The following is a 21,949-nucleotide window of genomic DNA, read 5'->3' on the forward strand; positions in this document are numbered from 1 at the left end:
AAAAGATTGTGGATTATCTTTTCTAGCTTGCCATTGATCGTGTTCGTAAGAGGTTGGTCGACTGGATGATAAGTTGTCGCTTTTGCTTCTAACTTGTTCGTGTTCTATTAGCTTGTGAACATTTTATATGTAACGTCTTTTATGACTGTAGATTTTTGTTTAGATTTGGCTCTAAACTATGGTATTTATGTTCAAATCGGAATATGTGCCAACGAAACCTCAAGTCTAATCCTGGCTAAGTGAAGTTATAAGACTAAATACTTGAAGAAAATAGGATATGCATTAACAGTGTGAGTTTATTTTATACTCTCAATCAATGATCATCGTGTATTATGTCAAATCAGATTGAAATTTGTAAATCATTTATATGATATAGCAAAATAATATATCTCTTATTTTTTTCAACCTTGAAATTTTTTTATTCAATTTTTTAAAAAAAAAATCGTTAAAAAAACGCGCATACTAGTTTTATTAAATAAACTAAATGCTAAAAAATGTGAAAGACCATAATCTTCAAATGAAATTAAATAATGTCTAAAAAAAATAAAATAAAATTAGTTCATTTATTTTACTTTTTAATTAATTTTTTATTGGTGAAATCGCATAATCATTTCACAAGTAGTAATAGGGGTGTTCAAAACCAAACCAACACAATAGAAAACCGCAAACCAAATAAAACTAAACAGAAACCGCAAAAAATTGTATTTGGTTCGTATTTGTTTGGGTCATCTTTTAACAAAACTGCATGGTTTGATTCGATTTACGGTTTATATTTTACAAACCGAACCAAACCGAATAAAACCGCATTATGTTACAGTTACTTAGCTCACATTCAAATCAAACCTAAAAATATTATACATTATCATTATGATTACGAACAACTTTCTCATTCCTACGCTTATGGTTTCAATTTCAGTCTTCTCAAATCTCTCTTAGAATTATCGCGCCATCTTCCCCACATACATCTTACCTCTTTTTCTCTAATCTCTACTATCTTATATTCTTTCTTTTTCACCTTCTCATTTTTATACAAATGCTCTCTCTTTCAATTTTGTTTTTATTGCACATCTTCTTCTATAATCTCTCCTCTTTTATGTTCTTTCTTTTTCATCATCACTTCTCTCATCTCTTCTATTTTTTTTGTTTCATTATAATATTTTGATACTGTTTTATGCTATTATTTTATGTTTATTATTTCACTTTTGTCTAATCTAATTTATACATATTAAATGAGAAGTTGTTATCCAAATATGATAAGTTTTGTTGTTATTTGGTAGTGTATGAATGACTAAATATAAAGTTATGTTGTCATCTATATGTGTATGTATGACTCAATAAAATATTTGTAAAAAACCGAACCAACCGAACCGAACCAAACCGCATTGATTTGGTTTGGTTCAATTTTTTTCTAAAAGCCAACCGAACCAGATCAAACTGCACATCTTTTTTTCTTACGATTCGGATGGTTTTTAGCGTCAAAACCGCCCAAACGTACCGCGAACACCCCTAAGTAGTAATAAGGATGAGATACCTCCATTTTTTATATTACCATAAACGGAATATTTATCTATTACACACATGTTTTGATTAAGTCAATCTCACTCCCATTTTAACCCTATACACATATTGCACCATAAATTAGTATTAACAATACTCTTAAAAACATATACAAAAATCTTGTTTCTTTATACACCATTATAGTGCACCCAACATTACTCTTAAAAATTACGTTAATTTGATGATTTTAATCATTTTACAGTAATTATTTTCAACAGTTTAACCACTATATGTCTCCTCTTACCAGGTACATAATTATAAAACTTTCATAATTTGGTTTGTAACATTTTTTTAATATTAAAAAAAAAAAGACAAAGACAGCAAGGTGAAATCTGTATAAAACAAACACCATTTTGTGTCTTTATGCAACAAATCTATACCCAATAGCTTCCCATGCTTCATGCTTAGACCAATTTTCTCAACTCTCTCTACACTCTATCCATTCTTTACCCTTTTCTTCCTACCCCATGTGCTAAAAGCAACTTCTCTTTCTAACAAATTTTTCAAATTACACACTTTTGGTTTCTTTATCACTTTATCAATCTCATCATAGAATTGACAGGTAAAGCAAATCTTGCTTTTTTCCTCTGACATCTCATTCCAAATGCATAAAAATGAAGTCTTTTGAACCTCATATTCAAGAATTCCATCCATGGTTTCTTGTTGGGTTTGTTGGGTTCACCTGAAAATTTGAATCAGCTGAGGTATATAACAAGACCCTTCTTTCTGTATGATCAAAAATCAGTTAAAGATCAGATTTTTAAGAAAAAGTTTAGATTTTTCTGCTGTTGGTGATTCTGTCATGAAGGAGTTTCCTTCTTGTTTTGGAGAAAATGGTGTGCAGGTTGCAGATTCATCTTCATCTTCATCCTCTTCAGGTTCCACAAGAGGGGCACAGAATGTGGTTACATGTATCTATCAATGTAAATTGAGAGGTCGTTCATGTTTGATTACTGTTTCATGGACAAAGAATCTGATGGGCCAAGGGTTGAGTGTTGGAATTGAGGAATTGGGTAATCATTGTTTGTGTAAGGTTGATATAAAGCCATGGTTGTTTTCAAAGAGAAAAGGGTGCAAGAATTTGGAAGTTGAGTCTAGTAAAATTGCTATACTTTGGGATTTGAGTTATGCTAAATTTGGTTCTGGGCCAGAACCATTGGAAGGGTACTATTTAGTTGTTTTGTTTAACAAAAAGATGGTTTTGCTTTTAGGAGATCTGAAAAAAGAAGCATGCAAGAAGATTGACAGTGACAACAACAATGTTGGTGGTTATAATTCTGATGCAGTTTTTATTGCGAAGAGAGAACATGTTTTCGGCAAGAGATTTTACTCTACGAAAGCTCAATTTTGTGACAAGGGTAAGATACATGATGTGAGAATTGAGTGTGATACGGTTATGGGGAGTACTGATGATCCTTGTCTTGTGATTAGAATTGATAGCAAGATAGTGATGCAGGTGAAGCAATTGAAGTGGAAGTTTCGCGGTAATCAGACGATTTTGGTGGATAGTTTTCCGGTGGAAGTGTTTTGGGATGTTCATAATTGGCTGTTTGGGAATGTTGCAGGAAATGCTGTTTTCATGTTTCAAACTTGTGTTTCTGCTGAGAAATTGTGGTCTGGTCAATCTGTTTCGGATCCTTCTGTTATGATGACTTGGGCTTATTCTCAGCAGTTTAGAGATTCTCAGTTGCAGGGTCTTGGATTTTCTCTTATTTTGTATGCTTGGAAAAATGAGTAGTTAAATACATGAGTTGAATCTTGAATCTTATTATAGAGTGATGAATTGAAGTGATGTTTTGATTATTAGATACAGTTTTCAACAACTTATGTGATCAGATTATTATATAAATCTGTTAAATACTTTACCTTTTTAGCTCTTAGTATCTTATTCTATCATTCCAATGTTTGTTTTCTATTTTTATTTTCAATAATCTCTCTAAAATTATTAGTATGATATTTGACTTTGAACAAGACTGAATTCTTTGACAGAAATTCAGTTTTGATCAACTTTTTTTTTTCAAAAGTTTGGAGGACTTTTCTTCTATTCATGCCATGAAAGTTAAGGCACAAAACAGATTGTGTTCACTATTGTTCCTAGTAGTTCACAGTTCAATATTTAGGTGTTTTATCTACACAGATTTTAACAGAAACTCTAACTCTATTCTGTATGAAAAAACATGAACAACAAGAGTCCTCTTTGAAGGTGTGCAAGGTAAGTTACCGCTCAAGATTCAAAATTTTCAGCGTTCAAATGGTAATTAAATAATGCCTCTTAAAATATTTGTCGCAGTTAAACCATGGCAAAATAGGACTCCGGTTTTTTTTTTTTTTTCCTCACAGTTGTACCATAAATAATCTATACAGGGCCTTAAAAAATTTATGACGACCCTGGCCCTGACACCAAATGTAATTGATTTATTCACAAAGAAAAAGACAACATGATATTCATATCAGAATTGTAAAAATCTCCAGTATTTGTTTCCCTCAATAAAGCAATAAATGGAAGAATGAAAATGGTTGGAAATGATTTTGCCTTCCACTCTATTGATGGTGTGAGACTGAACAATCATGATAGTGGGACTCTGCTATAAATTATTTTACTGTTTCTAACCCTTTTTGCAAGTTACTAATACTTTGAAATTTTAGATTGCAACTTCTTTTGCATTTAGTAGCAACTTTTAGTTGGTGAAAATTCCCTCTTAAAAATCCTCTCTTCTAAATTATGCACACCACAATTCAGTATCAGGATGCTATAGGATAGACAGAGCTTATATGACAGATAAGTGCTGCTAATTTACAGAAAATTACTCATTTTCACAAATTCAAATCCAATGGACAATGCTCAAAGTTCTAACCAAAGTATCAAGTATGTGAAGACAATGTAAAAAAAATATATATGGATCTAAATTTTGTGGTGGTTGCCAAACTACGCCATCTCTGCACGGTCAACACGTCTGAATTTTGGACTTGAATTTTGCTACTTCCTACGACCATACGTGTCCTCAACACCATCTGTAATCCTTTCTCTGCGCTCGGCTATCATAGCTGAATATGCCTGACAAAGAACAAGAAATAGTGCATGTTTAACTTCAAATGCAAATTATTTTGCTTTCGTTTTTGCAATGTGTCAACTGAATATAGTGCAGCAGAACCTACTACCAGGTTACTAATGCTAACTCAAAGCTAAAGAATCAATCAATAATCAAATTCAGAACATTCATGACTCGTGAGTTTGGCCAATTGTGTATGAGTGTCTCCAACAGCGTTGTAGTCTTTCTATTATGCAGTGTTTAGAGTTACATAGTACAGTTGCGTTTAAACAGTTTAATAAACGCATAAGAGCACGATGATTGGCAACAAAGTTCGGTCAATTGTGTGTATGTCTCTGACAACATAGCATAGTAACTATTGTGATTTTTCTACTATGCAACTTTTAGTGTTTAAATACTACTCCCTCCATTTCAAAATGAATGTCGTTTAAGGTTTTTGCACACAGACTAAAAAATGTAATAATTTTGTTATAAAATATCGTACTTTTACTTAAATAACCTTATAAATGTATTGGAAGTAGTGTACTAAGTAACAATTGAAGGATAAAATTGGAAAATATCCTATGCATCTGGAAATCTTAGTTCAAATCCTTTATTTCTATTTCACACTAAGTCGGGAAATAAAAAAACGAGAAGTGAGAATGACATTCATTTTGAAACAAAATTTATTTGCTAAAACGACACTCATTGTGAAACAGAGGGAAGTACTATACTACCGGAGCATTAGTCTACTTACCAAAGAATGAGTCTATCGGCACAAACTTTCTAAATATGCAATTAAATCAACAATCAACCCCTATCCTATTAAGTGGAACCGGCTTCATGGATCAATTTTTGCCTATCCAGATCATATTTCTATTCAATTAGTCAAATTGTCAATCTCGAAATCTTTCTTAATAACTTCTCTTACATTACAGTTTTTCTAAGTTTACCTATTCCTTTAGTTCTTCTCTCTACATGTTAAAAGCACCTAAGTCTATTTTGCATCATCTTCCCACATTTAACGCAACATCTTCATCTCTGCGCTACAGTGACTGAATTGAAATAGACAAAGGGGAACTAACCTTAGGATAAGAATAAAGAAAAATGTACCACCAAGCGAAAATGAGCAATGATATGGCTGAAGTAACAACAACAGATTGAAAAATCAACCAGCTAATAGCAACAATTGAAACCCCTGTTAGCGCTATTGTCCATGGCTGACACCTAAACAAAACACAAAACATACATATTTCAATTAGTTAGTTCCAAAAAAAAAAAAATGGAAAATTGAAAATGACAAGGAAATAATGATGATGACAAACCAAGCTGGTTTGGTGTCCCAAACAGATTCGTATTCGAGTGAAAGGTTATTGAGGTAACCGTCCATGTCATCGACCACCGCATTGTTTTCGTCCAAGAAGAGAGGATTGTCTCGTCTTGAGTCACTGGGATTGATACCGTGCAGTGGGGATGGTTTGTTGATTGAGGAGTTTGTGAAAATGGGGTTAGGGAAATTGTGGATGTGAGAGTGAGTTGTTAGAGTTGGAGGAGAAGAAGGTTGACGGTGGAGGAGAGAAATTGGTAACACTAACAAAGGGATAGTCGCCATGTTAAGTGGTCACTACAATTATTATCTTCTTGTTTCTTTTACATAAGAGATCATTAATTTGTTATTTTAACTTGTGTGGGTTGGATATTTTCCTCTAAAATTTATAATTTATCTATACTATGATTATAGTTATATTACTTTATAGGTTAAATGCACTTACCATATTTGGATGAGATTCGAAGAAAAATTTTCCTGCTTAAACTTATTCAACAAGTAGTAGTGTTAAATTTTTTTAAGGGAGATTTGTTGCGGTTCTCTTTAGTTTTTGGTTCGAGAGATTAGTGTTGAAATTGATTGAGAATATACATGTTGATATTTTTTATAGTGGTGTGTGATTGTCGGTGAAGATAATGAAAGTTAATGTATTATTTTCAATCAAGGTGGAGATGGTGGAGTTTGGTTGAAAATATATATGTTGAAGAAGTCTCGCATTGTTTAGTTTTGTGAAGGAAGAGGGAGTCTGAGGCTATATAAAGGATTCGAATTTTTCTTTACAAGAAGCATCAGTCAAAAGCAATTTAAGCTTGTATTTGACTTTCTTTGTTCTCTTATGCCCATGTATTAGAGTGTTGTGAGATGTAGTTAAATATTTGTTTTGGAATGTGTGGGTGTATTAGGGGCATGGGATATTTGAGGGTATATTATGTGTTGTAACAATTTTCACATAGTGTTATTCTCTGCTTGTCTATTGACAACGGTCGTGGTTTTTTCTCTGATTTTGGAGTTTTCACGTTAATCTCTAGTGTTGTTACTTTGTTCCTCTTTTTTCTCTATGTTTGTTATTTTTCCCAACAACTAGTATCAGAGCTTTTGGTTCTATCCGGTGATAGGAGTTCTTAGTATGCTCTGTGTGGCAGCTTTGTCTTATCTTCCACATCAGAAAAGAAAGGTGATGTTGTGAAAGAGTTGTTGAGTTGCAGTCACAAGTTCCGCTATGCAGTTTGGATTAGAGAAAATTGATGGAAGAATTACTTTTGACTTGTAGAAAGTTCAAGTCAAAGATGTGTTTATACGATCAAGATTACACAAGGTTCAAGAATATGTCGGTGGTTGAAGAGCTTCCTGCCAACAAGGAAGTTACACCATAAAGTTTTAACCTAGTTTTCAGCATGTGAAATTCTTGGAGTGATTTAACTTCAAGTGGAATTTATTCTTCATGATAAAGTATATGATTGTTGGTAATGACAATGTGAAATTCTTGGAGTGGTTTAGCTTCAAGTGAAACATATTTTTCATGAGAGAGTATGATAGTTTTTAAAACTATGATTGTCGGGGAAGACAATGTGAAAATTCTTTGAGTGGTGTAGCTTCAAGTGACTATACTCTTTATGGTGGAGTATGATTGTTGGTGAAAACAATGAAAGTTGATGTATTATTTTCAATCAAGGTGGAGATTGTTCAAATTGGTTGAGAATATACATGTTGATACTCTTTATAGTGGAGTATGATTGTCTGTGAAGACAATGAAAGTTAATGTATTATTTTCAAACAAGGTGGAGATTGTTGGGTTTGGTTGAAAATATATAAGTTGAAGAAGTCTCACATTGCTTAGTTTTTTGAAGGAAGAGAAAGTCTAATGTTATATAAAGGATTCAAGTTTTTTTTTATAAGATGTATCAGTCAAAAGCACTTTAAATTTGTATTTGACTTTCTTTGTTTTCTGTTTTCTATAAAATCAATTGAAGTTATTCTTTAAAGAAAATGAATCACTGCTCTTACAGAATTGTTCATGTATTCATCTTTAAAAAAAAAAAAATTGGGGAGTAGAAATAGGAAAATAGATTTTAATTGTTTTTTTTATTTTACTAAATTTAAAGGTTGAAAATGAAGTTGTAGAATTATGTTCTTAAAATCTTAACTTAAATGATATTTTATTACAACTATTAAACTTGAAGGAACATATTTAAAATATTTTTCAATGCATATAGGCAAATAACAATGAAGTTGGATGTAAATTTTAAGTGGAATATAAACAACCTTGAATATTTTAAAAGGCACAAACACTTAAATGTGAGTTCTTTGTGATATTTAAATTATGAGATATTCAATTACTCTATTTTCGGAATAAATGTTTCGAGCTTATCAAGGTGGACACTTAATAATGTCGCATATTTTTTCATTGATGTTATCATAATGTTCAAAGATGATTGTAAGTAGAATTAATGAGATTGGATTTTCAAAACAATACTTCTTTCATTCCTATTTATAAGCAAAATTTAACGTTTTATACTCATTGGATATTCATTGAATAAAGATTGTATCTAGTCTTTATATCATCCAAATACAATATTCATTCAATGAATCTAAAAAGTCTAAATTTGCTTATAAATAGGAATGAAGTGAGTATTAAATAACTATATCATTGAAGATTTTGAAAGACACAAACAAGTTAAATGTGAGCTCTTATAGTACTTAAATTCGTAAGTTAATCAATGACAATGAGTCCTTGGGATAAGTGTTTCGTGCTTATCAAGGTGGACACTCATATATGTCTTTTAGTTTTTCATTTATAAATTATTCAAATGCAAACAGTCAATTTCTAATATAGATCACTTCCCAATATAGAAAGTTGATACATATTTACAAAGCTATTATGACCGATTTGCCACAAATGTGTTTGCTTTCATATATAATCTCGACACTTTTTTTGCGAGGTCGGCATGTCAACTGACAAAATTGAAACAACTCTTGCATTTCGGTACCTTGGGGGTTTAATTCAAAACCTCTTTAAAATCATTATAATTTGCTAAATAATTATGCTAGCTCGTATATGTTATGTATAATTTATATATCAAAATATTTATTTCATTTTAGAACCTTTGGATTTGTGTCCAACATGTTATAATAATTATTATATTGTTTATCTAATATTACATTGTTTACACCTAATATTAAAAATAAAATAAAAGTCAAATACTCTAGAGTTCAAGATAAAAATCAAATTTTCTAGGGATCTATATAAAAAAAATCAAATTCCTTCAAGATTTAGATTTTAGATCTTCGCATTATTGAATCTTGGGGAAGATCTTACATGCAATTGTTTTGATGAAAAAAAAGAGTAAGATAATTAATATAAAAAATCAAATCATTTTCGATTCAAATAAATATTTAAGAAAACAAACCTTGAATCCAGAAAAATTTATGCTATTGCAATCCATCATAGAGAACTTTTTCAAGCGTCCTTAGGTTTCAAGCGCTTCATATGTTTCATTTAGGTTAGATTTTCAATATTCAACATGCTTTTATAATGAATGTCCCTTAGGTTTCACGCAGATCACTAATGACAGTGTCTTGAGCATTGATAATCATTAAATGAACGACAAAGATTTGTTAAGGTTGGTGTATATAGTATAGAAAAAACGCTTAACTATCACCTTGACATGACAAATCACCGAGGTGAATGCGCATTTTAATTTTTTTAATTACATTTTTTCACAAAAATATTAAAAATACATTGTTTGCAACAAATTTTCAATGATATCAAGATTTAGTGATAGAGCTCCCATGCAAGATGCTAGAGATATGTATTCAAGGCCAAAGGGAATTTTTATTTTCTGCACTTGCAATCCATCCGAGAGATATGTTGTAGCGGTGGTAAATATTTATTTTCTTTGTGGCGGCTTCATATTATTAAGGATTAAGGTAAAATCTATTTAACGGGTGTTTTTATAATAAAATATGATTATTATACCCCTCGATTTAAATATAAAACCTAAGTAAATTATCAATTCCTTTAAACTATCACCTTGGTTTTGGATTAAAACCGAGGTGAATAATTCTTTTTTTTAACATTACATTGTTTACACATAATATTAAGATAAATTTTTTACAACAAATCTTTTCAAAGGTTAAGCTCTCTTCTTTGTGTAAGTTAAAGCTCCCTTCTCTGTTTAAGTTTCAACTTCTAAAAGAATGGTGTTTGAAAGTTATATTTGCATTTAAATTCACCATTTTTTAGCAGTATGTTTGTTTGAAGAGAGAGGAGTACACAAGAAATGTCATACTATTTCTTTGGTTGGAAATGTACAACAAATCTTTGAAGCAAGATTGATTTTCTGCACTTGCAATATATCAAATGAGCAAAAATACAACAACAACATCAACACCATTATATGAGATAGATTGCAAGGGTAAAAAATTGTGTTGTTTTAGATAGAAGAACATTGAAGATTTTCTTTATCTTGCAATTCCTCCCAAAGAATGATGCGTGCGAGTTTGAGAAGACTTCATATAAGTAAGGATTAGGTTAAAATCTGTTTGACGAGTGTTTTTATAGTGAAATATGATTATTTGATCCCTCGATTATATCAAAAAATCGAAGGGTTAGTTCATTTGGTTTACACTTATAAACAAAATAAAAACATAAACTGCAAAAGATGTGATTTGAAGCGTGTCCTAATTTGTTTTTCCCCTCGTTTTTCTTTAAAACCGACGAAATATGTTATTTTTATTATCATAAAAAACATAAAACATGTCGGTCCCTTTCTCGAATCAAAGGCTCGTGATACCACTGTTGGAGGCAACTCGGAGGGGTCAACGAGGGAGCATATTACATTTGGGACACACTTTATAAGAGAGACACCACATACTCACCTAAAACCTTAAGGTGATATGTGTGTAGGTTCTCTCACTTATAAAGTGTTAATTCGTCCCTTTTCTAACCAATGTGGGACTTCTTTCTCACATTTGATTCTCAACAGTTAGACCTCAATTTTATGTCATTCTCATGAGATACCAATATGTTTCGTGTTGGAAAAGTGTATCATCCCTCCACCCTCATTGTGTTTTAGAGTGAAAGTTTCATTTATGTCCAAATATGACAACATTATTATGGTTTAAACAATTAATAAATAATTAATATGATTAAATACTATTTTTCAGATTTATTTCTTAAGAAAGCAAAACTATATTTGAGTTATGAAAGTTCATATTCACTCAATTCACACATAGCAATTTAATCGATGACATTCACACCTTATAATTCATGAACAAAGTTAATATTTATGGACTTCAATAACATATATTGAAATTTGAAGTTTGAAATTATGGTATCGATAATGTTATTAAGAAATATTGCCCGCCTTCAGGATTGTGCAACAGAACTTAATTGATAATTACAAAGATGGGAAACCATATTCTTAATGGAAAGGTCATTCCAGGGAGTAATATCGGGAATAAGGTCATTATTTCCCGATTGTCCTTAACACCATTCAATGGGAGAATTCCTTTCAAGTTTCAGCAAATACAATGTTCATTGACTATTCCTTTAGCAATGACAATTATTGAAGTCAAGGTCAATTATTTAAGCATGTTGGAGTATATATATTCCGTCTCAAGTGTTTTCACATGGCCAATTAAATATTATAATTTTAAGAGTCGCAAAAGAGGAGGATTGAAGTTGTTGTGCTAAATTGACATCACACGTTTTATACAAATAAGTTTTTTTCTAATTTGTGACATAAATAAATAATGATAATATCATATAAGCATCTTTATGTTGTTTTTTCTATACGACACATTTAAATCTATATACAATTACACAAATTTTAATCAAATGCTTCACATATTGAAAATCTAATTTTAATCAAATATTTTCATAATATAACAAAATATAACAAACATGTGCGTTGCACGGGTCAAAAGTAAGTTTATAACATTCTTTCGCGCGTTTTTTTGTTGTCGCTCATACAAAGTATTCTTTTATGCATTTGAAATTGTATGCATTCTTGGCCGAACTTCATGACAAAATTTCGCGCGTTTTTTTGTTAGGATTCTAATATGCAAAGTGTTCTTATATTTCCATAAAATGCAAAAAATAAATGAATTTATTTTTGTTTAATTTTCTTAAAACAATTGAATAATCAACTTAAATAAATGAAAACTAATTAATTAATTAGTCTTTTTAATAATAATAATAATAATAATAATAAGAGAAAATGAGTGATGCACTGACAGTGTAAAATATTTTTACACTGTCAACCAATCACCACCCATGTATCCAATTAAACCATTTTTTTATTAAAAAAAAACTTAATGACATGGCATATTTATGATTTTCTATTGGATGACAGTGTAAAATTATTTTACACTGTCAGTGCACTACCTTTTAGCTCTAATAATAATAGTAATAATAATAATAATAATAATAAAAATAATAATAATAATAATAATAATAATAATAATAATAATAATAAATTTATGAACAATTCCTAACCTATTACCCTCGTCCATAACTTGCAGAGTCCACTGCTCCAAACGGCGACCATTCATCTTTCTTCCATACTTCTCAGCACCGCCGTCTCCTGCATCCTTCCCACCTTCGAAAGCACTCCTAACCTCGCCACCAACTTCCGCTTCCTCTCACCGTTCCTCCCCGCCGTTTCCGACAGTACAAGCTCGACGCTCCCGGAGTCATATCAAACACACTGTTACCGAAACTAATTAGATACTCTCTCTCTTACTCTGTTCTTCCATTTTCAACTCGAATAAACAACTGATTGTGTTACTTGAAAGTGCTCATAACATGCCTTGGGGGGCTCGTGGAAATCACCATCCCAATGCTAATGGCAACGACAACGGAAAATTCTCCAATGCTAATCGGAATAGGCAAAACCATTCTTCTCCCTGGTACCACTTCTCCTAATTCATCCACAATTTCATTCTCTTTTCAAAACACATCAAAGAAAAATAATCATAGGTTTTAGTTTATTGGTTTGATTGCAATTTGTTAATCTTACAGGAAACAAAAGATTGCGCAACAGAGGAAGTCTCTTCCTATTGCTTCGGGTAATGCCTTTGTTTTTAGTTTTATTTTGTGTGTTGTGTGTTGATGTTCTTACTTTCACATTCACAATATGTTGATGTTCGCATTGTTTTTATTGTAGTTGAGAAGAGATTAATTGAAGAGGTTCGGAAGAACGATATTTTGATTATAGTTGGTGAAACTGGAAGTGGAAAAACTACACGTAGGTTACATCTTATCCTTTTTATCAATGTGGTTATGAATTATGATCATATCTTTTAATCCTATGTAATTTAGGGTCTGTTTGGATTAACTTATTTGAACTTATTTACTGGCATAATCACCTGTCAGACTATTGAGTTTATTGAAACAACTTATGAGTTAAATGACATGTTTATAAACTGTTTTCAACCTATAGCTTATGAAAATAACTTGGTAGTTTACAAGAGAACTGCTTGACTTTATTTGATCTTTTGTTTATGAATAATTTATGTTACATGATAAGAACTTATGTTATAACTGCTTAATTAAGTTGTTTATCCAAACAGAATCTTAGTTTTTTAGGAAAAGAAACTGAAAACGGGCTTTTAGAGATAGCGGATTTCAATGTTTATGTCTATGACTCTACTGCATTGTACTTTGTAGAGATTCCACAGTTTTTATTTGATGCTGAATTTTGTCGCGACGGAAAAGTTATTGGAATAACTCAGCCTAGACGTGTTGCTGCTGTCACTGTGGCCAAACGAGTTGCTGACGAATGTGGTGTTGAGTTGGGCCAAAAGGTTGGGTACTCTGTTAGATTTGATGATTCTACTTCGAACTCAACAAGGATTAAATATATGACCGATGGATTGCTTCTGAGGTACAATTTTTTTGTAGCTTTGATTAATGGGAGTGTTTCCTATCGAGACGTAACACCATACTTGTTTTTCTTCCATTCTTGATGTCAAACTACAAAGAATATTGTCTTACTTTATTTAAATCAAGTAGCTGAGGAGTTTCAAATTAAAATATCTTATTTTTTTGTCATGTTTTGTTAGTACAATTTTTCTTACGTGAGAGTCGACAGCAATTTTTACATGTGTTTACAGGGAAGCATTACTGGATCAGTATCTTTCTAAGTATTCTGTTATAATTGTTGATGAAGCACATGAGAGAACCGTGCACACTGATGTCTTGTTGGGATTGCTAAAACGTGTGCAAGTTGCTCGTTCAAATTCTATCGGTGATGGTCGGAACCTTAATAATGGGAATAAGAGTTCTCCGTTGAAGCTAATCATCATGTCTGCAAGTCTTGATGCTCGCACTTTCTCTGAGTACTTTGGTGATGCCAAAGCTGTTCACATCCAAGGGAGACAGTTTCCTGTGGATTTATTTTATACTCGTCTTCCAGAAACAGATTATTTAGATGCTGCCTTGATAACGATTTTCCAGGTCATTGGCTTAAATCAGTCCATGCAATAGTTTAATAACGTGGTTTAACATTTAGTTTGTTTTATGAGATCTTTAGATCCTAATTGGCAGTGTTCCGTGTATGCATTTATAACATGTAGTTTCATGTCTCATGCCTGTCATTTTTTCATCCATGTTTGCCTGTTGCGTCAGTCATTCATGCATATTTCTGCTTACACACACACACAAGATTATAACATTGTGGCGGTAGATTAGAAATAAAATTCATATCATTGACACTCATAGTCCCATGTCTTTGATGTGTTATAGGTTCATCTAGGCGAGGCCCCTGGTGATATACTAGTATTTCTGACCGGGCAAGAGGAGATTGAAGCTGTTGAAAGGCTTATCAATGAGCGACTTACAAAGTTACCTGAAGGAAGTCAGAAGCTTCTACCTGTGCCTATATTTGCAGCTCTTCCATCTGAGCAGCAAATGCGAGCCTTTTCACCAGCTCCATCTGGATTTCGCAAGGTATCCCGTGACTATGTATGTAATATATATTTTGGTCAATTATTATATCACTTTTGCATAGAATTCAATAGAAAAATCTGGAAAGTAAGTTTAATTTAACTGTTCATTCTTTTTGTAGTTTTAAACTTAAAACAGTTGACATTTTTCGTCTTGGTTTTTATTCATTCTCTCGAAGCACTGTCTCATCTGATCCTGTTATTTTACAGAGTAAATGCTGGTTCCTGGTTGCCTCATTTAGGAGGTTTCTTAACATGTCCTCTTGGATACATATAACTATTATTAGGAGGTTTCTTGACATCTTCTATACTATTTCCATTCATGATTTGTGATGGATGGTAAATTGGTAATGGATTCTGTCTTACATATAACAGCATTGCCATTATGATCCAAATCCTTTGATACATTGTTATAAAATCTCCGCAATGGCGGCGCTATGCCGGATATACGTTGAGGTTTTTGGGCTCGCCATTATGATCCAAATCCTTTTTGTTCTCCACCACGGACCGCCATCCGCCATGGACAGCACTGCTTTGATATCATTTTCAGAAATAACATTTATTTTCTTCCAATATTGTCTTTTTCTTTGCTGCTTCTATCAGTGAGTCAGTTTGGTTGTGATGTACTAATGTACCATTTGTATAATTTGTTTGTATCGTCACACTGACCCAAAATGCCAGATCCGCCTTTACTTAAAACCGGCATTGTGTAATCTGTTGTCATGAAAGATCTGTAATTGGACATGTTTGCCATCGCCTATACTACCTTTGATGTTTTATTGCACTGTCAACACTTCTCCTTTAGGAACCATACTGTTTTTCAACACTTGGGCATCCCCATTTAATTTGAGCTAGTGTGTAACAATAACACCAAGTAAGTCTTTAATGTGAGCTTGTCTTAGATTGTATTCAACATTGACACTTTGTTGTTTTGTTAGGTGATATTGGCAACTAATATTGCTGAGACGTCAATTACGATTCCTGGAATCAAATATGTAATTGATCCTGGACTTGTGAAAGCGCGTTCCTATGATCCTGGAAAAGGCATGGAATCTTTGATCGTAGTACCTACATCCAAGTCCCAGGCACTGCAAAGAAGGTATGGTCCTGGATTCTGTTTCAGTCATTTTAGTGTTTGATTCTGTTTGATGTTAATTGTTGCTGCAGTTGTTGGTTGAATTGATTTAGTTAATGTAATGAAAATGATGTAAGTTTGTTTCAGTTTAACCGAAGATGTATGTTTACCTTTGATTTTCCTCAAAATAAAATGCAATTTCCTAACAAAAAAGACTTTTGAGACGTGAATCTAGCATCATTCTGTCTCATACATGTTTTTTTTTTTGTTATGCATGCCAAGACATAACACCAATAATCAAAGCCTTATTCCACTAGTTGGGGTCGGCTATATGAATCATATGGCGCCATAATTCTCTATCATGTGCTAAAAAGTCAAGTGCATCTAAATTTATGCTTTCTATTTAACTTTAGGTGATACTTCCGAGCTTTTTGGTCTAATCGATATGAATTTAGAATCACCCTTTACTACACAATTGGTGCCATTACCTGGGGCTGTGATAGGAAAGTCTTCAATTTCATAAATCATATCACCCTCAATTTCATCACCCCAACACTTGCTCAGAATGCATAGCTCATTTTGAACAAGAACACTGTACTTGTTGTGATTCTTATCTCCATTGTCAATCTGAAGTTCAACATTTACATCTGTGTTTGGAGTTACCTGCACTACCCTAGGACTATCATTTTGATGAGGAGAATTTGAACGGATGGATTCATCTACAGAAGAAAACTATCCCTGGACTATCCTTCACCGAGTAAACCTTCCTTCATAGTGCCGTGTGTCCACTTATGCATTTTAACCTTCTTATTATGTGACACTAAGCTTATTTTCTTGTTGACTCTTTGTCACCCAACATTTAGCCCCATTAAAAATTCCAGGTTTTATCATTGTGAGGTTAAATTTTCCTTTTCTTCGAGTGGTATTTTGCTATCGTAAATCATGCCCAAAACTTCCATTCCTCCATTTCACCCACCCTGTTATTGTTTTGTTGACATCTCTCTACTTCCGTCATTATGTTCTGTACAATGTACTCAAGGTACTTAAAAACGTGAGACTTGTGATATTATATGTTCTCTATGCGCCACCTTTAAGTTATAATTTGGGTATTCCTGCTAAATTTGCATTCCATATATTCCGTTTTACTTCTGCTTAGGCCGAAGTTCTGTGTTTCTTAGACATGTCTCCTTATTTTAACTTCTCATTTATTTCTTCTATTAAGTATTAACTCTCCAACCAAAACTATAGTATATTAGTATCTACCATCTACAGGAAGCATGCGCGTTGCACCATGATACTGTCTCTTGTATATATGATCAGGAAACACATCTAGAACTAAAATAAACTGCTTGGGCTCAAAGTATAGCTTTTCTTGATATAATTTATGTTTATCTTATCTTTTAAATCATATTTTAGTTACAATGATTGGTATGAAAGTAATATGAAAGTAATGTATTGATTATCTATATGTAGCTAAGTAGCTATGAAAGTAATATATTTAATTCTTCAAAAATAGAAGTGCATATTGATTATCTGTATTTTGGTAAAAGTGGACGTGCAGGGCGTGAAGGACCTGGAAAATGCTTTCGTCTATATCCAGAAAATGAATTCGAGAAACTTGAGGACTCTACAATGCCAGAAATTAAGCGTTGCAACCTTGCTAACGTGATTTTGCAGCTTAAGGCTTTGGGTGTTGACGACATATTAGGATTCGATTTCATTGAGAAACCTTCAAGGTGAGAACCTTTTCAAAATATTGGCCTGGCAACTTCCCTACATATGCCCATTTACGGAAAAATTGTGGTTGCTTATTTTTAAGGCTAAATTACTATGTAAACTAGATTCTTAAAGTTTCTCTATACTTTTAAATAGCTTTCCACACAGTTTTCTACAGTCTCTATGTTTCTAAAGATTTTTGAATAAGTGCCAACTACCAAATACTATTAAGACTCTGCTAGCTTTTGCTTAATTATAAGGACCAATTTGAAAGTTAACCATTAGGGATTCTGGATCTTTAAAATTTGCTTTAACTATAAGAACCTATAGCTATTTGAAAATTCATGAAACTACAGGGATCTGCAAAATAATAAAACCTATTTAAAATATAGGGATCTTTAGAAGTTTTTTAACAATTCACTTGGGAAGATGCTATTATTACCGAGACGATTCCTTCAACCCTATATAGGTCCTTTCATTAACCTTTGATTTTTTTTTTTCTTTCTGTGCTGTGTTCTAAACCTGGGAATAAATTTCCAATTGAATATTACTATCAAGTGTTCTAAACCTGGGAATAAATTTCCAATTGAGTATTACTATCAAGTGTTCCAATTCAATTTATCTCTCTTGAAAAATATAATCATTAAGGACTGGCTCTATTGTATTCATATACAGAGAATAAGAATGTCATGGCATTTATTTTGACAAATAACAAAAAACCAATAAGAATAAGAATGTCATATAATATTAATGCAGAAAGACTTTTAGGAATATTTATACACTCATGAAGTAACTACGAAGAATTCATAGACAGCACCTAATAAAATCTTGCTTGGAGTATGAAATTGAACCTTAAAACATATCTATAAAGATAAATCTCATGAGTGTATAAATATTCCTAAAAGTCCTGTTATATAATGAAAAGCTTTGAATTATCCTACCAAAATATATTTATAAAATGCATCATAATCTATTATTCCAAATTGCTATTTGAGATAGAGTAGTTGGTGTTTTTAATGCTGAAAATAGGTAGTTATATCTCTGCAGCAAGTATGTCTGATTAAGCAGCCTTCTGCAAGTGTCAAGAAATTGAAGGATGCAAGACATTAGGGAGAGAATGAGCAACCAATAAAGTTCCTGTACTAGATTAACTACGTTTTGTTTGGAATTGGATGGCTCTACCCAGGTCATAATTTGGAAATATAATAAGAAAATAATACAGACATGCATTTAACTGCTCTTTATAAGAGTACCTGAGTTAATAAACACTTCCGTTCCACTTACTGTTGTGTAAAGCATTTGAGAGTCTATTCCTTTGCATCAGTCAGTATTGAGTTCAAATATTTGAAACTTCTATAATTCTGAGCTATCTCATGCATTGTACCTTTCACGTGTTCTAACAGGACAGCTATTGTAAAATCACTGGAGCAGCTATTTTTATTAGGTGCTTTAACAGATGACTGTCAACTATCTGATCCAGTTGGATGGCAAATGGCTCGACTACCCTTGGATCCTATTTATTCCAAAGCTCTTATTTTAGCTAGTGAGTATGACTGCTTGGAAGAAATGTTGATAACTGTTGCAATGCTTTCTGTGGAATCAATATTTTATACTCCGCGTGACCAGTATGAAGAGGTTTGAAGAGTGAATTCTTATTTTAATTCATTCCTGTCATATTCTAATTAGGTGTTATGGTGAAATGTAAATGCAAACATGAATCAATGATTATGTACTATGCCTCTTCTTTGCTATATTGACCATTTAACAATATTTGCAAACATTTTATGGATGGTTTAAATACATGTGATTGGTAATGGCCATTGGAAGATTCTAGTCTTTATTTTACATCAACTTGTCTTTCTTCTCCATACTAACTTATTGTGCTTCTCCAATTTATTATGACCAGGTAAGAGCTGCCACTAAATGCTTCGCAAGTCCAGAGGGAGACCATATTACTTTGATTAATGTGTATAGAGCAGCTATTGAATTATTGCAGAAGAGAACATTGGACACGAATAAAGCAAAAAGCGAAAAAGTTTTACGAAAATGGTGCAAAGAAAATTTTATCAATAGCCGTTCTCTTAGACATGCTCGTGACATTCATAGGTTGTTTATTGTGCTTAAACTATATTTCAAAGTATCTATGAAATATGAGATCGACATTTGATTTATTCTCATTTCTGAAATTCCCTTTTCAGGCAGATAAAAGGACATGCTCAACAAATGGGTCTGAAACTTGCTTCTTGTGGAGATGATATGCTTCAATTTCGCAGATGCCTTGTTGCTTCCTTTTTCCTCAATGCAGCTGTGAAGCAGCCAGATGGAACCTACAGGTATACAAATTTGGCCGATTAAAATATCATTTTGTTTCAAATTTTTTATCGGTATTATGACCGCTAATTGGAACCCTTACAACAGGGCTTTGGCAAGTGGTGAAGTGGTGCAGATCCACCCTTCTTCTGTATTGTTCCGGAAAAAACCAGAGTGCATTATATTTAACGAACTGATCCAAACTACTAACAAGTATGTTCGCAATTTAACCAGAGTTGACCACCTCTGGTTAACTGAACTGGCTCCTAAGTTTTATGCCATGCAGAATTAAGTTCTTGATGGGGCTAATAGGAAACAGGTAATTAAGATTATTGTTATTGTGATATATTGTTATTTTTGGTCTTGACCCTGTTGGGTGGTTTTGTATATGTATATTATGAGCAAATTTGATTTTGCATCCATAATTTCATGTAATCTTCTATTATTGATCTGAATGTAAGAAAAATCATCTTAACTATTATTACTCACCAATTCAGTGTTTGACATTAAAAAATATATTTTAGCCAACCAATTAGGCTCCGGTTGGTAACAATGAAGTTCTTATTTCTGTGAATATTTTTAGATTATATAAAATACGGGAGATATTTTGTTTGTATATTTTTTGTTAGGGTGTGATACATATGAAGCGCAATGGGAGCATTACACTTTTAAAATTCTTTAAAAATAGTGACATTCTTTATTTATAGATTTAGATACATCGTTAAAAAAAAAAAAAATCATGTTTATATGTCTTAAAATCTCTATATACAGTACAGAGAATGAAAGTTTTTTTTCTTCTCAAAACCATTAGATAATTTCTTAATGCACCTTTGGTTTTCTAGTGCACTCGTGAAATTTTAAAAATACTTTCAAATTCCGGGATGCATCTTCGGATGAAAAAAAACCCATAATTCATTCATTTTTAAATCACTTCTCAATTCTAAGAATAAATTTATTCTGAAAATATATTTCAAAAAGTATTTGAAAATGTATTTCTATTTCTAGAACCTACTAAATTAGTAGATCATCTTATATATTGAACATTGACACCCCTTTCAATTCTTCTCTGGTTGACGGTGGAGATGCAATTGTAAACTAATATGATAAATTCTTTGGTACTCATGAGTCTAAGTTGGGTATCAGGACCTTTAGTACAAATTGAGAATTAAGAAGAAATTCTACTCTCTATTTTAGAAATTCTTTGGGACGCACCCGAAAGTGTATTTTCGGTATATTGATACGTAGAAAGCAGAAAAAACCGACTAAAAATACATCAAATTCACAAACTCATAATATCATAATTCAAATGTTGATAACATAACATAAGCAATACATTAAGGATTTTTCTAAACATAATTCAAATATTACCGAACATCTGCCGCCTTAGTTATGAGAGGTGAAACAACTTGAGATACATTAGACTTGAGAATGACATCGGGATGCACCATACCTAATGTGAAAAATAAACATTAAATTAACTAGTATACACAACAAGAAATAAGTACTAGAAAACAACACAAACAAGTACAATCAGATCTCAGAGAACAAGACACGTGCCTGCAAGGTTGCAAGATTCAGTGGGAATTTTACTCGAAGAACTAGAAACTCAAGTCGAAAGAGAAGTTCGACAAGAGGAGGTTAGAGATCAACCAAGTACAATCAGACCTCAGAGAATAAGACACATGCCTGCAAGGTTGCAAGATTGTGTGATTACATCAGATGATGTGGTCAATGATAAAGGTGAGTTAGCACAGTACACTTTCTACACAGATGTCGAACTTGTCAATGCAATTGAGGCATTAAAAAAATCAAAGTGGGTGAAGTGAAAGCTATGAATGAGGAAGTAAAATCCATCGAAGACAACAATACTTGGTCACTTGTCAAATTACCTCAAGGAAAAAAGGTAATTGATGTCAAGTGGGTATACAAGGTGAAGTGTAATCCCAAGGGGAAGTGACTCGACACAAGGCAAGGCTTGTGGTGAAA

At 32.4% G+C, this 21,949-nt stretch overlaps 3 protein-coding genes across 3 annotated transcripts; 2 read left to right on the forward strand and 1 right to left on the reverse strand.

Annotated features, from left to right (window-relative positions):
* Positions 1-1,942: 1,942 nt before the first annotated feature.
* Positions 1,943-3,457, forward strand: LOC131621714 (uncharacterized). Its single transcript, XM_058892756.1, has one exon. The coding sequence runs from the start codon at positions 2,288-2,290 to the stop codon at positions 3,293-3,295; it is 1,008 nt and encodes a 335-aa protein (XP_058748739.1). The 5' UTR covers positions 1,943-2,287; the 3' UTR covers positions 3,296-3,457.
* An 893-nt stretch (positions 3,458-4,350) lies between these two features.
* On the reverse strand, positions 4,351-6,247 carry LOC131621715 (uncharacterized). Its single transcript, XM_058892757.1, has 3 exons — positions 5,912-6,247; positions 5,672-5,813; positions 4,351-4,612 (listed from the first exon to the last, which is right to left on the reverse strand). Exons 1-3 carry the CDS (start codon positions 6,196-6,198, stop codon positions 4,535-4,537), a joined length of 507 nt encoding a protein of 168 aa, XP_058748740.1. The 5' UTR covers positions 6,199-6,247; the 3' UTR covers positions 4,351-4,534.
* A 6,179-nt stretch (positions 6,248-12,426) lies between these two features.
* LOC131621716 (pre-mRNA-splicing factor ATP-dependent RNA helicase DEAH10-like) lies at positions 12,427-20,455 on the forward strand. The gene is made up of 12 exons (XM_058892758.1): positions 12,427-12,825; positions 12,938-12,984; positions 13,083-13,163; positions 13,586-13,802; positions 14,032-14,374; positions 14,663-14,866; positions 15,801-15,961; positions 17,488-17,673; positions 19,057-19,288; positions 19,560-19,759; positions 19,852-19,986; positions 20,072-20,455. Exons 1-12 carry the CDS (start codon positions 12,722-12,724, stop codon positions 20,253-20,255), a joined length of 2,094 nt encoding a protein of 697 aa, XP_058748741.1. The 5' UTR covers positions 12,427-12,721; the 3' UTR covers positions 20,256-20,455.
* Positions 20,456-21,949: the final 1,494 nt, after the last annotated feature.

Source organism: Vicia villosa, unplaced genomic scaffold (genome assembly GCF_029867415.1).
Source record: "Vicia villosa cultivar HV-30 ecotype Madison, WI unplaced genomic scaffold, Vvil1.0 ctg.000010F_1_1, whole genome shotgun sequence".
NCBI classification, from domain to species: Eukaryota; Viridiplantae; Streptophyta; class Magnoliopsida; order Fabales; family Fabaceae; genus Vicia; species Vicia villosa.

Excerpts from the sequence above, each read along its gene's own strand:
- LOC131621714 (XM_058892756.1), top strand. The coding sequence starts at position 2,288 with ATGATCAAAAATCAGTTAAAGATCAGATTTTTAAGAAAAAGTTTAGAT.
- LOC131621715 (XM_058892757.1), bottom strand. The coding sequence starts at position 6,198 with ATGGCGACTATCCCTTTGTTAGTGTTACCAATTTCTCTCCTCCACCGT. Across the intron at positions 5,814-5,911 it reads TGGGACACCAAACCAGCTTG|GTGTCAGCCATGGACAATAG; the intron begins GTTTGTCATCAT and ends TGTTTTGTTTAG. Across the intron at positions 4,613-5,671 it reads TTCTTTATTCTTATCCTAAG|GCATATTCAGCTATGATAGC; the intron begins GTTAGTTCCCCT and ends GTTCTTTGTCAG.
- LOC131621716 (XM_058892758.1), top strand. The coding sequence starts at position 12,722 with ATGCCTTGGGGGGCTCGTGGAAATCACCATCCCAATGCTAATGGCAAC. Across the intron at positions 14,375-14,662 it reads CCTTGATAACGATTTTCCAG|GTTCATCTAGGCGAGGCCCC; the intron begins GTCATTGGCTTA and ends GATGTGTTATAG. Across the intron at positions 15,962-17,487 it reads TCCCAGGCACTGCAAAGAAG|TGGACGTGCAGGGCGTGAAG; the intron begins GTATGGTCCTGG and ends TTTTGGTAAAAG.